At 37.7% G+C, this 16,373-nt stretch overlaps 2 protein-coding genes across 4 annotated transcripts in view; one reads left to right on the top strand and one right to left on the bottom strand.

The window, feature by feature from the left end:
* Positions 1-16,373, bottom strand: part of LOC121885203 (inverted formin-2) — an 83,592-nt gene that overhangs the window by 45,580 nt on the left and 21,639 nt on the right. The window lies entirely within an intron of this gene.
* Positions 4,630-15,357, top strand: parm1 (prostate androgen-regulated mucin-like protein 1). Its single transcript, XM_042394418.1, has 4 exons — positions 4,630-4,775; positions 7,459-8,310; positions 11,853-11,931; positions 13,101-15,357. The coding sequence occupies exons 1-4, from the start codon at positions 4,742-4,744 to the stop codon at positions 13,171-13,173; spliced, it is 1,038 nt and encodes a 345-aa protein (XP_042250352.1). The 5' UTR covers positions 4,630-4,741; the 3' UTR covers positions 13,174-15,357.

Below are 16,373 nucleotides of genomic sequence, written 5' to 3'. Positions count from 1 at the left end.
ATGTGTCACATGTCACAGAATAATCCATTAACAGTCAGGTTAGCCCTGATGACTGCACAAACCGCTCCAGAGGCCCATCTTCTGAAAAAAACAAGCGACTCTAACTCTGAAACCAGGTGAGTCCTGAATGTATTTACTAGCAAGCCAGCTAACACATCACATATATATGCAACTTTCTCCTCTTTAGGTAGACTAGCCACCTCAAGCTCCTGTGTTAAGATAACACATCCTGGACCAGTCTGTCAACTGAATGCAGACAGACAAAACTCATATTGACCATCAAACTGCCTGTAAGACAACAAACAAATCAACCCCAAAACTGTCAAAGTAAAAATTACTGGGATTAGTAACTGTAATGTAATTCCTAAATTCCAAATTATAATCCCTTACACTTTTTACTGAAAAAAGGAATTGCATAAATGTAACATATTATTAAGTTACTTCCCAGCACTGATACACAGATCATACACAACGTAATGTACACATTTATTTTAAGGATTGAAGCAACTGAAATATCTTGGAGCTCATCAAGTCCTGGAATTCCCCAAACCACCTTAACATAAAACTGCTGTTAGACACTTAGTTGCAATATTTGATCTTGACCTTCCAGCTATCAAATGGCCCAAAAAAGTGTTTCAGTTTTCCCATATTAAAGTGGATTTATCATTCAGTGACACTGAGGTGGAAACTCATGTTTCCATATCTCTGCGTTCACACCGCTGTCACTCTGTCTTTTCAGCTTTCAGACAAAATTCAGTTTCATTCTGACACTTTAAACCAAATTTAAAAAGCTGACACACAACACAGCATCTCTTCACTGCTGACCTGTTAATTTTTGGGCTAATTTTAAGATTTAGGCTTGAAGACATAACATGATCTGATCTCAGTTTCTGAGGTTTTAGTCACCTGAGCATTGATGCAACCTCAGATCTCAAGGTAGAGTACTTATGATGATTCCATACTCCAGTCTACAACTATAACAACAGGGCCTCAGGACCATGAAACAACCTGCCAGAGGAGTAGGAGGACCACTAATACCAAATCAAGATTTGTATTGATTGACAAGACAGTGAGACTAAACATGTCATTAGCCAGTGTAGGTGGTTTTTGGGACATTGTTAGATCAAGTGTTGGGAGACTGGTGCTAATGCTGGCACACTTTGAGATGAAAGCAAACACATAAAAAGCATCCATCTGCTTGCTCATGTGAAAGTCCTGAAAGACAGGTGCATTGGAAAAACCATCGTCCTGAGAGAGATGTCTGCCGGACAACTTGTAGGAACCTTTCTGATATTTCGTCTGGGCAAAGGCCAAATGAAACCTTTAAGTTCTCCTTCCAAGGGTTCTGAGATCTATAACATTTTATAAATATGTTTTAAAATATTTTTTGTATTTAATTAAAAATTCTGCTCCTTGGCAAAAGAAGGCGGCCTTAATCCCAGCGCAACATGACATGGTCAGTCCTCCTCCATCATTTGGCCTCACCATCAGGCTCTTATAATCAGTTGCCTACAGTCACAATCAGCCAGACACACTGCTGCTATCCACAGGGAGCAGAGAGCACAGAGGTTGCATGCAGCTTGACAGGCTTACAATTTGGGAAAATATACTGGCACAAAGTGATGAGGGTCTGCCCACAAATTCTAACCACCCATACTTGAATGTTCATCTCGGTATGTTGTTACAGTTGAAGCCGAGCATTGAAATCTGTTTTTTATTCCTTAAGAAACAGCCAGCTAAAGAAGATATTTTTATTGTTCCAGGAAACATCCCAGATTAATGTATTTACACCAACCACTGTTATTCATAGACAGTGTCACTCGACCAGAGAAAAAGGACAAAACAAGTTCATCTTTATTGTGAACAATTAAAATGGGGGGAAATGTACAAGAAATGAGAATCAACCAGGAAATTGTCAGCTGCAAAATCTGATATTTTACAAACAAAATCCTGTGCAACTGGGTAAGATTATTGTATCAATTTACAATGTAATTTTCTGTTGCATTAATGCGGATCACCTCTTAAGTTTCTAGATGAACTGAACAAAATATTGACAACAAAGTTATACAGAACACTTTTTAATATTTGATCTCATTCTTAGCCTTGCAATTTGTAAAAATAAATAAATAAATGGACAGATGAACTGATTTCAGTTGTTTACAATGCAGAATGATTTATTTCAGGATTATTTGTTATTATCTTTTTTTTTATTTAGTTTTTCTATTTAATATTGTTCATCTTCAAATAACAATATATTTAATTAACAATGTGATTGGGATTTCTCATCTTTCATTTTCATTGGGGAAAAGTTGAATTAGATCAATGGCTCAGTATTTTTTAAAAAGATAAAACTGGCTGGATAAAACAACTTCTTCAGTATAACATCACACATTCAACATTGGACCACAATCAGCAATAAATCTGCAGTCTCATTTTAAATTCTGTTTGTGGGATTCCGGGTAAATGCACCATTTTCAGGAAACAGAAACTCAGAGTACTTATCTCAGAGTCACATATGCTACTGGATGACCCAAACAGTTACAAAATAAATCTGGGAATCTGAAAGAGTCCTTCAAAGAAACATTAAACCACTAAATTTAAGATTTGCAATATAGTAGATTTCAATTCATTCTATAACAGAAACAAAACATATTCTAGGTTTAAACAACATGCATATCACATGTCAAAGTTACTTATTAAACAGGTACTAATTATACATGTTGAGTTGGTGGTATTCCGGGTAATTGCGAAATTATGGACCACATGGCTACAAATTTCATTGCATCTCAAACTGTACAATGGTTCCCAAAAAGGTTCCAGGTTCTCAGTGGGTATTTAAAGGCAGACTAAAGCACACTCTTCGAGAAAACACTGAAGAGATTCTCAAACCCTGTGTAAAAAATGTAAAGGGAACAGGCAAGTGTACTTAACATTAACTAAAAAGAATTATAAGCTTAATTTAAATAGCACATCACAGAAAAGTTTACAAAGTGTTAAGATACAAAAACAGATAATCTGATAGTAAATACTCATAAGAACAGACAAATTATGTAATTTTTTACAAAAAGATCTGACCCAACAAATTGGACCCTGTCTACACCAGTCGCCATCACAGCCACCACAGCTAGCAGCAGCATCAACAGCAGCACTTTAAATAAAGGCACTGTCTCTGTCAGCCAGAATTCCTCAGGTAAGTTGATCCAAAGGCAAAAGCTTTTAGTCTAACAAGTCTAGTGGCCAATACATATGGAAAGTGTTGGTTACTAGAACAGATACATTACCATTTTATGAAATGTATCAATCCACACTGACCATGTGTCACAACATGATACACAGATTTTTTAATGCTCTGCTTCCTGCATAATCCTCATGCAGCCTACTTAAAAACCTTTTTTGTCCAGTACATTTATAATATCAGTCAGCCACAGTTTGACTGGCCACTGTCCTTTCAGCTTGATTGCTGTGGATTGAACAGATTGATGTTTCAGTAGCACTCACATGCTGACTACATCTCACTTTTGATATGGATTCCCAGTAAGGATGCAGTGCTTTGAGCTAAATGCTAATGTTTGGCAGGTATAATGTTCACAATGTTCACCATTCTACTATAGAATCTCAAATTTCATAGGAATCCATTCAGTAGAGTCCAAAAGATGAATGTTTGTAAGAAATTTTGTGCCAGTCAGTCTATTGGATGATGAGACATTATACTTGATAAGTGAAAACTGTGACCTGCTGGTGGCGCTAGATGAAAAGTCAGGGGATCACCAAAGTTGTTAGGATTCACCCTCTGGGAATAATTTCATGGCAGTTCATCTAATAATAGTTGAGGTTTAGTCAGGACCAAAGTGGTGGACCAACCAACCGACAAACAGTGACACTGCCATCTGTAGAGGCAGAGGCAGGCAGTGTGTATGCTTGTGCAAGATAAAACCTAGAGGAAATCTATAAAAAAAAAAAACACACACACACATATTGAATCACTCGAAAAGGCCACAATAATACTTCTGAATAATTCTACCTTTTCTTTTCCTTTATTGTGTTTACCTGTGGACTGTAATCCTACAAGTTATTTTTAAATCTCTTTGGTGGTTTGGAAGCATCGGGCCACATTTTGAATGTATGTGCTACTGTCTGCTGGTGTGTAATAATTATTACAACTAAGATGTCCCTCATTGATAATCTAATAAGTCACATGCATATAAACCAAATATATATATATATATAAAAGAACAAAATAAATATTGATATAGACAATATTTAATTACAACAAATCCCATAATGAGAAACAAGGCTATAAGAAAACTACAGCCCTGTTTGTTAATATTTCATTACAGCAAAACTGCCATCACAGGAAAACTATATATACAAACATATAAAGAGCTACAGTACTCACTATACAGTGATATATATTGGATACTATGAGCTCACTGTAAACTTAAAGTACCACAGAATTTACTTCAAGCCCTTCCAGAAGTAGTACCCATACATTTTGTCACCTAGCCTATATGCCACTTCCTATGGTCTGAAGGTGTTAAGTCTTCATTACAACATCTCATACCATGTCCGGGCCTCCCTGTAAGGTTTTCAATGTGACTCATGTAGCCTCGCCCCCAGGCTCTCATAATCAGTCACCTACAGTCAACGGCAGCCAGACACACTACAGCTGTCTACAGGGAGCGGAGAGCGCAGAGCTGCAGCTACACAAGTGTTTCTGGAGACTCTACAGCACAGGCACACGATGATGAGGGTCAGCCTGCAAACTCTGACAACATGTAAGTAAACTCTGACATCTGTTTCACCTAGAGATGAGCCTTTAAATACGATTCCTCTCTGTCTCTGTTTATGTAGAATTAATGTCCTTTATTGTAAATGTCTGTCAGAAGGGGCAGGAGAATTCAGCTGAACCAAACTATCAAATCACACGCAAGCTAGTTCTGAGCAGAAAAAATGTTTTTTTATACACAATATATACAATTATAATAATATTGTAGGAGAGATCACCTGTCACCATCCTGATGAAGGTGAGATAGCCGAAAACATTTAGTGAATAAAGCATGCTGACGTGTTTTAATTTTCATAAAATCACCTGTATTAACATAATATGCCAACAACAGTCTATGTGATTGCTTACAATGCAAAAAAGTATAAAGGTAGCCTTTCAGTGGTTTAAATCCAGTAAAGTTTCATTTGTTTTTTTACAAGTGAGAAGTTTTAGTACATAAGATATTTCCACTGGTGTTGACATAAATGCATTCCTATGATTAAACAGATATACGTGTCACCAAAGCTCAGAGGCAGGAAACCTTTTATCTGTTTTTAACGTTGATTCTCTGAAGAACGCTGTGCTGTATAGAAACCTGCGGCCAACGTTTGACTGAAGTCTCACGTCATAGGAAAATGTGTCAGTAGAATAACTCATGGTTCCTTTTTCAGTTAATTTTTCTGGGAGAGCTTGATTTTCTGTCACAGTCTGATGCTGAAAATCCCTGCTTTTTTATTAATTTGCAGTATGTTAGAATCATGCAGTGACTTTCTTTCTGGTCCTTAATAAAATAAAATACTAAATTTAAAAGACTGTCACCAGAGTACTGTGAAGACGAGAAAACCTTGAACGCATCATACCAGATCTCTGTGTTGACTTCCTGTTCACTAAACCACTGATGAAAAAACTCTGCTTCCAAGCACTCCTGCTTAGATAACTTTCAGCTTATTCAGTGTGAAAGTCATCTAGGAGACTATCTAAGAGAATTGTAACTAACTTAGATAATTCTGTAAAGACTTAATTGTAAGCCTCTTAGGTCTTATATTTGTTCTGAGAGTGACATCAAACGTTGGTGAAGCTATTTTTTTAAGTCCCAGCTACTGAAATGCAGACAGACTGCACTGTTAAGGGATACGACTGGCATTATTCTATATTTTTCCTATTAAGAACAAATCCCATGTAAAGACCCAAACCAACAATGTGTTAGTCTGTCTCTCAACTCTCTCAACTACTCTACTTTCTGATTTCCCTACCCCATCTATGTCTCTCAGTCCCAAATCCATGTAAAGCTTTAAAAATGAGTCACAAATTAATAGTTTCATTTTTTTTAAAAGTTCCATAATATCCTAAATGGATCCTATTTCTTATGGAATAGTAATAGTTTTGAAATGGGATATAGAACTTGAAATAAAATATTGACTGTACAAAGGAAATATGGACTGCTCTATGGATGAAGAAATTAAGTGTATTAAATATATGAAGGTGACAAGAGCAAAAATTAAATGTGGAAGGTACATAAATAACTAAATTATGTAACAGTCCAGTTTGATGAAATATATGAAAGTGACAAGTGCAGGGATTAAATGAGGGATGTGAAATGTAAAGTCCAGTTTGATAACCCCGTCTTCATCCCGTTTATGTAGCAATTGTACAAGATTTGATGCACACACACACACAAAACGTTGGAGTGCTTTATTAGATGAAGTGGCTCAATACTAAATGAGGAAGACACTATGTTTTATGAAAGATGATTTCATATTAAATATCCTCAGCCACATATTCTTGGAAATATAAAATTAAATGAGCAACTTCACATTTTACAATCACAGGCTATAAAGTGCCTTTTCTTAACAGTGATAGTGATGTTTGGATTTGAGTTGGGGGCAACCGGCAGCAATTTGAAATGGAATGAAGCCCGCCGATGGCGGACAACTCAAAACAGTGGTTGAACATGAAACTAGTGAAAAAAGCAAAAGGCCCTCTCTAGGGCCAGTGTTTGGTTTGTCTATTCTAGGCTACTGTAGAAACATGTGCTGCAACATGGCAGGCTCCATGGAAGAGGACCCGCTCCCTATGTAGATATAAAGGGTTCGTTTTAAGTTAACTGAGAATAAAAGAAATGTCAGTCTTTTTTTTCCACGGACAGAAACTTGACAGTCACATGATGTGGATGCCGTAATTGTAAAACTAATACATTTGCACTGTGGACCAACGTAGCTATTATACATTTTGATGTGAGACTGATTTGCAGATTAACATCTCAAACCCTGTCCAAAATGACAAACGAGTCATTGCATATAGATTTCAAGTGCAAACTCTTGCTGTACAAAATTGGTTGTTAATTAAGATAAATCCATTAAGATGTACCTCGTTTCTAAGGAGGTCCAACAAAATGTTTGCAAAAATATACAAAATACAACAACAGCACAACAACGCAACAAGTTAGAGCGATAAACTTCAATACCAATCAAATAAAACAAACAAAATTAGACTGAGTGGCCTATGAAAAACAACAAGAAAAATGATATGGCTCTGATGATTCCACTATGGTCTCCTTAAAGACTGTAGGGAGCATAAAAAGGAGCTGATCAGAGAAACAACAATATACGGTCTTATATGTGTTGAAACACGTTGTTGAGGGAATGCACTTAAGATAAACTTTGACAGTAACATCTTTTTTTCTTGAATTGCAGGTCTACTATTGTGCTGTGCAATAACAGAACTGACAGCAGAGGCACCCAACACACTAACATCATCCTCCTCAACAACAGAACGACCCCTCCAGCCCACAACTGTGAAGAGTCCAACGCAGCCAAACAACAAAACAACTTCCACCTCTGCAGTTACACAAAACACGCAAGCGACAGCCAGCACTGAGGACAAAACTACAGACTCAACAGCTTCATCACAAACTGAAACCCTCTCCACATCTATCACTTATCAGACCCAGGACCCTACATCAGAGCTTTACTCAACAACTTCAACCAATGCAACATCAACCACCACTCCCAGCACTGACCCAACCGACACCACCACCCCCAACAACAACAACAGCACTGACCCAACCGACACCACCATCCCTGACACCACCAACTACATCAGCAGCACTGCCCAAACCACCGCCACCCCCAACACCACCAGCAACAACAACAGCACTGACCCAACCAGCACCACCATCCCCGTCACCACCAGCGACATCGGCAGCACTGCCCAAACCACCGCCACCCCCAACACCACCAGCAACAACAACAGCACTGACCCAACCAGCACCACCATCCCCGTCACCACCAGCGACAACAACAGCACTGACCCAACCGACACCACCACCCCCCCCAACACCAGCACCACCTCCAGCACTGCCCAAACCAAAACCACCATCCCCCCCAACACCAGCACCATCTCCAGCACTGCCCAAACCAAAACCACCAGCACCACCACCCCCCAAACCAGCAGCACCACCCCTACAGCCACCAAGACCACCACCAGTACCGCCTTAACAACCACACTGGTACATGAGGCACAGGAGTCCAAGGCTCTGAGTTCAGGTATGCAACTCCAAAAAGTTTTTTTTCTTGTTGATATTTGTTCCAGTAGTAAAAGTGTTAACATAATGTCAAATGTGTTTATGCACAGACTAACTATTCAATATTTATTTTACAATGAACAGACTCAGGAATAATAACAGGAGAATATATATAAGTATATATATATATATATACTTTGTCTTTGCCGTGGTTATCAATGAAATCAACGATGAAGCTAGAGAGGAGCGGTATGGCCAAAAAATCTAAATATTTTTCAATATATTGAAAAATATATTGACAACCGAGTAAGAATAAGTATCCCATAATTATCCCTATTAGTACAACATTCAACTTAGTAAATCATAGGCATCAAGTATCAGTTTCAGCACTGACAGAGCAGAAATGTCAGCTCACTAATTGATCTGCGGCTCTTTGTGTTTCTAGACAAGACTAGGCTCTAGGAAAAATCTGGCAGGTAGATTTAAACTAAAGTAGAATCTGGAAATTCAATTCAATTCAATTCAATTTTATTTATATAGCGCCAAATCACAACAAAAGTCATCTCAGGGCACTTTACACATGGAGCAGGTCTAGACCATACTCTTCAATTTACAGAGAGAGAGACCCAACAATTCCTGTTGGACTGTTCAGTTGACTCTCAGCACTTTCTCTCATAACCAGAAATGATACCTCGTCAACAAACACAAACCAGATCGGTGTGATGAGTCGTTTTCACGCTGTCTCTCTGGACTCACTCTTACAAACAAACTCCTGCTGTAATCACTCATTGCCTCATGATGTGTCAGTTACTCATTAACTTTTTTATAGAAGCATTGTCAAAATAGTTTGCCAATAAACTGCAGATTATCTCAAAAATACTTGTTTCTCACGATAATCTGATGCAAATTGTCACATTAGGAGACACTCACATTTAGGGACAGACAAACACATGTTGCCCCACACACACTACACCTAAAGGAGCCCAACAAAGGTGATCATACCGCCCTGATTAAAGAGATCAAACATATGCATGCAGAGTCTAAGTGTACAGTATCTGTTCCTCCCCCTCTTTGACCTCCTTCAGCGTTGTCAGTCTGTGGTTAATATGTAAGTGAAAATGTTTCCTCTCACTGTTCCTTGTTTACTTTGCTGTCAGGTCTTCAGTAGCTGAATGAGTGAAAATGAACCACTGTCCTCTTTTCTTCATAACATGCATTCTCACCATATTATTCATTGTGACACCACAAGCCACTCATTGCACATTTCACATTTTTTTCTGTGATTGTTCCTTGTTTTTTGAGCTGTATGTATCATTTTTGGCCCTGGAATCTCCGTACCTTCATTTTTTCAAGATGCAATAAGCATGTTTTACAGCCCTTTATATCTGCCCATTCTTTCTACTTCTTATGTGTCTGCCCTGCAACTCCAAGTATTACGTGCTCTTCTCCAATCAAGTTTGTACTTTGTTCCTTGTGCAGGAATGTGAAGATAACTTCCTTCCCGTCATCAGTATTTGTTACATCTGATTATACGTCAACTCTTTTATGGCCAGGGTGGGGTTTTCTGACCTTGACCGCTTTTAGTCAAGATGTGTTGCTGAAATTGCTGTGTCATGCAGTGACTCTTTTTGACCACGTGAAACCAACAGTCAGGAACTGAATCTGGAGGGACTTTTAGGAGACCAGCAACACCTCCAACCTTCAAGAAGTGAAACCTTTTTGACTTAAGTTTTGCTAATTTCTTGCATCCCTTAATTTTTAGCCACACTAGTGTCATGGCTCTAAGGATGGCAATGTTGCTCTGTCTACAGCTTTGGTCCAGACTGAAATACCTCAACATTTAAAAAAAGAGACTGCCCTTAAATTCAGGATTCCAGATGATGTATCGGACTGAGAGTATTATATTGAGAGGAGTTTTTATGTCTCTGGTATCACGTTGACTTGGTCCAGCAGCTTTTCAAATCTGGCACACCTTATCGCTGTACTCATTCCAGACTTTTGATGAATGACTCGTCAACATTGGCCTGACTACACTTCCCCAAAGCTGGTTCTGTCCTCCGGTGTCAGAACACAGCCGAGTGAGCCGTCACTCAGCTGCAATTGGCCCGACAGTTGACTAGCAGGTTTCTCCCTCTGTTTTTATAGTATTTTGGGGCATTTTATGCCTCAATCTGGCAGTGACAGTAGAGAGATGACATAAATTGAAATGAGGGTAGAGAGAGATGAGGCAAGACCTGAAGTTGAGGGTCATACCACCAGGGAGTCCTCTTTAACTGGTTTAAATTATATAATTTTAGCTGGTCAGAACATCTTGGTTTGTTGTGGACTGTAAAAGATTAAAAACTTGGTAAACAGGAGACAGAAACTTGGAAAATGTGGAACAGAATTTCCTTTACAATGTTAAACATAATCATCTAATATTTGCATTCTGATGTACTTTTGCAAAACTTTACTGTAGCTTCTCATTCACACTGATGGATTACTTTTACTGGCTACAGTAAATTATACAGTAAGTCTGCTGTTGTGTCTGTGTCACTTGGAATTGAATAGGAATGAATTTTAAAGTCACACATACCACTGTGACTTTAAAATTCCACCTCTAGAGTGTGTATTGCAAAGTGCTATCTTACACTCCACCAATCCAACGTCAAGTGAGTTCAAAGATTCATGGAACAGCTTTGTTCCATGGTGAGTTCAGGATTGATAATCTACAGTAAATAGCCAACAATGAGTAAGTCCTTGTTGTTTCAACATCCTCCCAGTAAGAAGAAGCTCCTCCCAGCTCACTGCTGATATTTTTTATTGTCAACACAGTCCACCATAACTTGATGGTCTGTGAGATAAATTACTTGAATTTTGACCTTAAAAAGTGATGCTGAGAACGCTGTTTATTAATTGAACTCTGCCTAAGCTGTCAACATTTTATTGGGCTACATTACCATCTCACTGTACAAGTATGATTTCACATCGACACAAAAAATAGACTTTGAGCTGTGTGTTCGGTCAAGTTCCCACAAGCAGATTACTAATTAATAATAAAGCTCAAAAGTCAGTTTGGTCTGCTGGAAAAAAAAAAAGATCTTAAGGTCATGGGACATTGTGAGGTAAAGTCAAGTCTTACCTGATACAGAGTAAGATATTCACCAGGTGAACAAGATTAAAGACAGTCACGTGGAGAAGGATAATCAATCGAGCCTAGTCACGTATGGTTCAGCCCAATCAGGGAACTATGAGGCGTGTTTAGATGACGATATGACATGAAACCTTGTGAAAATCACAGACAAAGGCTAATCACAGAGTAACCAAAGAGTTTGAAAACCAACAGGAAGGCTTAGTTAAGACTTGTCAACATATCAACCAAATATTTATAACATAACAAATGTCAAATGCAAGCCCCCAAAAATCTCACCAAAGCCTTGCCAGACCACGATGATATGTAAAAAGTGGAAAGAACATTAGGAAGGAAATTTAGGAACTTTGAAACACCTTGTACAGCATCAGGTCAGCAGGACTAAAATGTTTTTAAAACTTATTTCCTCTCCCTCTTTCTCTATCTCTCTCCAGGACGTATTGCAGCCATTGTAAGTGTGGTCATCCTAACTGCCATTGTGGTGTTAGGTGGGCTGTACTACTACAGGTTCAGGTAAGTTCAAAGCTCATGTGATGACTTTTTGCCTCACTGACTAGTCAGTAACTTTTTTGCTCAATATTTTAAAAGCATAGTTAATCAAAATTACAAAACATATTTTCGTACTGCAGATAGTTTTCGTCTCATTTGTTGAGGGTTCTTCTGTTTGTTTGGTTGGTTTTTATCTTGTCTTTGTGAAGCTCACAGCACTGAAAAATTACATTTTAAAAAATCAAAGACATGCTTTTTTAGAGTCCTGGTTACTAAAAAAAGTAGTTCCCAGACGTTTCAATGAAACTGTTCACAACCAGCTTCATTCAACCAATTAAATTCAACCAACTGGGTTGTTTAAGACTTCCCAGCAGTTTTAAATGTTTGTATAATCAAAAGAGCAGTCATTCGTATATCTTTATTCCCCATTATCTGTTTGTAAATAAGAGTATTGACCAAAAATCTTTGTTAGAGAATATATTCCTTGTCAAATTGAGGTACATTTAGAGGACTGCGTTGTTGTAAAACTCCAGTCATTATGATGAAAATTCTTCTTCCAGTATCTCAATTGTTAAATGTACAATGTGTTCAGAGTTTAACCTCTTAACATCCACTGGGTTGCCAGCAACCCACTTAAGCCAGTTGTAAGTGGCTTAGCATCACATAGTAATGAGTACAAAGTACATAGTACATTGTACATAGTAAGTGGTACAATTTGGTCACTTGGAGATGTTTTGGAGAGGTTTGGGGACACCAGTGACACCACAAACTAAAAACCTCCCCTAAGATTAGGCCTAGAGGTCTGGAATTTTATCCAGGTGTGCTTGACAAGATGTAGAAGATATGTGGTGATTTGCATAGTTCTGGCATAAAACATGTCCTGTTTTGGTTGTGTTTTAGCCACATGCTAAACAAGCACATTTCCAGAAACTGGAACATGTTATCTTTCATATGAAGCCTAATACATGCTAATCATGCTAATAATTTTGGCCTCACAGTTCTTGTGTTATAAGCTTTTCCATTTGGGTATGCCAAATAGGCAAAAATTTAAAAAAGGGGTGGATGTTAAGAGGCTACAGCTGATGACTGAACTGATGAAGTAAAAGATTAAAATGTCCTATATTAACTAACCTTATTTCTTTTTCTCCTTTCAACTGTTCCCACATTTTTTTCCTATTTATTTACCAATCCAGACGTACATCCTATGGTCGTCTCCTGGATAACACTGACCTCGACACTTTCACCAACCCCATGTATGACCCTTAGGTCTTAACTTTGGACCTCCAACACCAGAGATGACCCCAAAAACCAAAAGACCTCAAGTCTGCAGAAAGAGCCATTCTGCTCAGAGTGTGTTTAAAGTGTGGGTAATTAGTTCAGGACTGTCAGATTATATAACTGTGACAGGTAGCCTGATAGCTTGATTGCACTCAGTTGCAAAATGCAAAGCAAATGTAACTTTTTTCTTTCTTTCTTTTTCTTCTTCTGTACAAGCTGCTTAGAAAAGATGAAAGCAGATACAATTGCAGTTTTTACTCAGGTTGCCTTTCAATCCAGATCATGAACCTCACTGGATATTTTTAGAAAAAGGAGTGGATTATGGGAACAAGGTGTTTTTACAGTGGAAAAAAAGGTTAAAAGTATGACCAAAACTTAACCCTAAGCCTTTGTAAAAAAGGAAAAAAAGACTTGTGTGACCACAAAGTGCAAATAATTTACAGTAGATTAACATCATGACTGAAAAGTTCACTTTTTTTTAATAATGGTTTGTTTTTATAGGCACCTGCTGAGATACTACTTCCTTACTTAAACTATGAAATATCACATTTTCAGTTATCAACCTAAATGTAGCTGGCAGTCTGGCAATACAGAGTCTATTATCAACACTATGGCACTTAGAAAGCACTCATCTACAAATTTCCTGCCTTTAAGTATCCTTTAAGCTTCAGTACATCGGGCGGAGGTAGAGAATTAGCCATATGTAGTCAGACAAAATGGAGATCCTGAACAGGTTTGTGATGGCACATAACTGTTGTGGTATTTCCTGTATGGTTTGATAGAACAGTGAGTGATGCACTGAAAGAAAATGAGAATGAAGGAATAGCAATAAAAATTTTAAGGAGGAAGACAAATAGGAAGGAAAAGATATTAAAATAGAAACCAAGAACAAAACTATATTGCATTTTCAATTTTCAGTTGGAACTTGACAGTAGACATTTTATTTGCATTTTTGAGCAGAAAAGTGAGAACTAAGGCTTGCTTTCATACATATGTTTACAAGGCAAAGGCATTTTGGACATTTTGAAGTGACACAGAGGGGCAGTGTTACTGTTTGTTAGCAGCTCCAACAAAACAGAAAGGAGACTAATTTGAGGAAAATGTCTGAGGTTCTTTTCATTTGCTTTCAAATTAAGTCTGTAAAAGTGTATTTTTCCCATCTAAGGCTTTGCATAATCTGTTTTCTTTAAGAAATGTCTTTTGCATATATCAAATTGAATGGTGCAGAGGTTAGGAGAAATCTGTTTTCTAGTTCTTGTATTCATCCTGCCAAAAGCACTGGATCCCCACCTGCTCCAAGTGCTGGTCTGCACCTTTGACCTTCCTGTAGAGGAACCAAAACAAAACATTTCCTCACAGCAAACATTTCAGAACAAAGCTGCTCTAAATCCAATTGGAACTTTTGGAAAAACTCCATTAGGTCAAATGTGGTCGTAATAGTATGTGGTGTATGAAAAACTGTCAATGACCAATTTTAACCACGATTTATGAGTGAGTTTTTTATGGTTGAATATTATCTGTGTGGAGTTTGTTTGGGTTTGTGTGTAATTTCGCTGTGCTTTGCAGCTCAGGCTGTACATTTGACTCAGTCAGTATTTACAGTACTGTTTGTTTGCATTCAGGTGAAGAATTAACAACAGTTTTTATGCTTTTGACTAAATTTTATTGTATAATATGATTACTGTATTACATTTTTTTGTGAATTAAAAGTGAAAAGAAAAATGTGAGTTCCTATGAAGATCATTTGCAGGAAACTCAGATAACAATGATAAAAAAATGGCATATGACACTGGGCATTGGGTTTAGGCTCTATGTGGGGTTGCTAGAAATGCAGATAGGGTCATGGAATACTTCTGAAACTGTTGGATTTTCTAAATAAATGTAATGATATAACAATTGACATATTAATTAAAACCAAAAGGGTTTATCCTCTGGGGAGCAGGGATGTAGTCAGTGAAGTCCATTATATCCAGTCCATTAGATTTGATATTTCAGGGGAACAAGTGTAACAGAGTAGCACAAAATAAAAGGTTATAGGTCACAAAAAACATCAAGATTTCTCCTCAGGGGACAGTGAATACCCACAAAAATGTAATTAAAATCTAATTGATATTTGCCTTTGGACCAAAAGTAGTGCTGAGACAATTAGCCTATTGATTAATGAGTTATACAACAACAAAGTTGATAATTGATTAATCGTTCATCATCATTTATCAAGCAAAAATGCCAAACTTTCTTTGGTTCCAGCTTCTCAAATTTGAGAAGGTGCTGTTTTTCTCTGTTTTATATCTTTATAAATTGAGTATTGGGTTGAACAGCCAAAACATGCAAATTGAAGACATCACCTTGGACTAAGAAATTGTGATGGATATTTTTTCTGACATCTTATAGATTAAACCATAAATTGAGAAAAACTATTGATAGATGATTCAAGAATGAGAATAATTACAAGTTGCAGCTTTAGAGGAACATGCTGGACAAACAGCACCTCCTACTGCTATCAGGGTAAAAAAGATTAAAACTAATTATATATCATCTATTCAGAGCTCACTCACAACACATGCATTTTACAAAACAACCATATGACAACTTCTTGAGTCATTAAAAATCATATTGGAATGAAAAAATGGCAGCAGAGGGCAGAAAATATTTAGAAACCCTCAGCTTTGTGTTATCCAGAGTAACTGCTGTAGCTATCTTAATACAAAATCACAGAAGCTGTAATTATTGTTCAAAAAACATGTGAAACTAATAAAATGATACAACAACACAGGGTGTGTATAAAACACACATGGATGCTGATGTTCATCTTGATGTCTTCATCTCTGCTCCTCAATGGGCTGCAGAGCATTTATTAGTGGAAGCTTTAATAACAGTCCTGTCATCACTGCTCTCCTGTCGTAACTGTTCCCATTCTTCCTCTTTCACAAACTCTTTCCCATTAAATCCTCCTCTCCTGCCCACGCTCTCCTCCTCTCTTCTTACTTAACTACACACCAGCTTCCGTGTGATATTTTTTCCAACCTCCCGACTCATTCCTCCATCTCCACTGAGCCTCTACATTTGCCAACCCAGTCATGCCAAATCAGTTAATATACTCAGAGCATCCAAACTGTGTATTGTTAACTTGTGGCCAAAACAATCTTGCTTGCATGTCACTAATAAAACTGGACAGTCATTGGATGCTT

This window comes from Thunnus maccoyii, chromosome 19 (assembly GCF_910596095.1).
Source record: "Thunnus maccoyii chromosome 19, fThuMac1.1, whole genome shotgun sequence".
Lineage (NCBI taxonomy): Eukaryota > Metazoa > Chordata > Actinopteri > Scombriformes > Scombridae > Thunnus > Thunnus maccoyii.
Note: the sequence above shows the minus strand (reverse complement) of the source record. Positions and strands in the feature narration are given on the sequence as shown.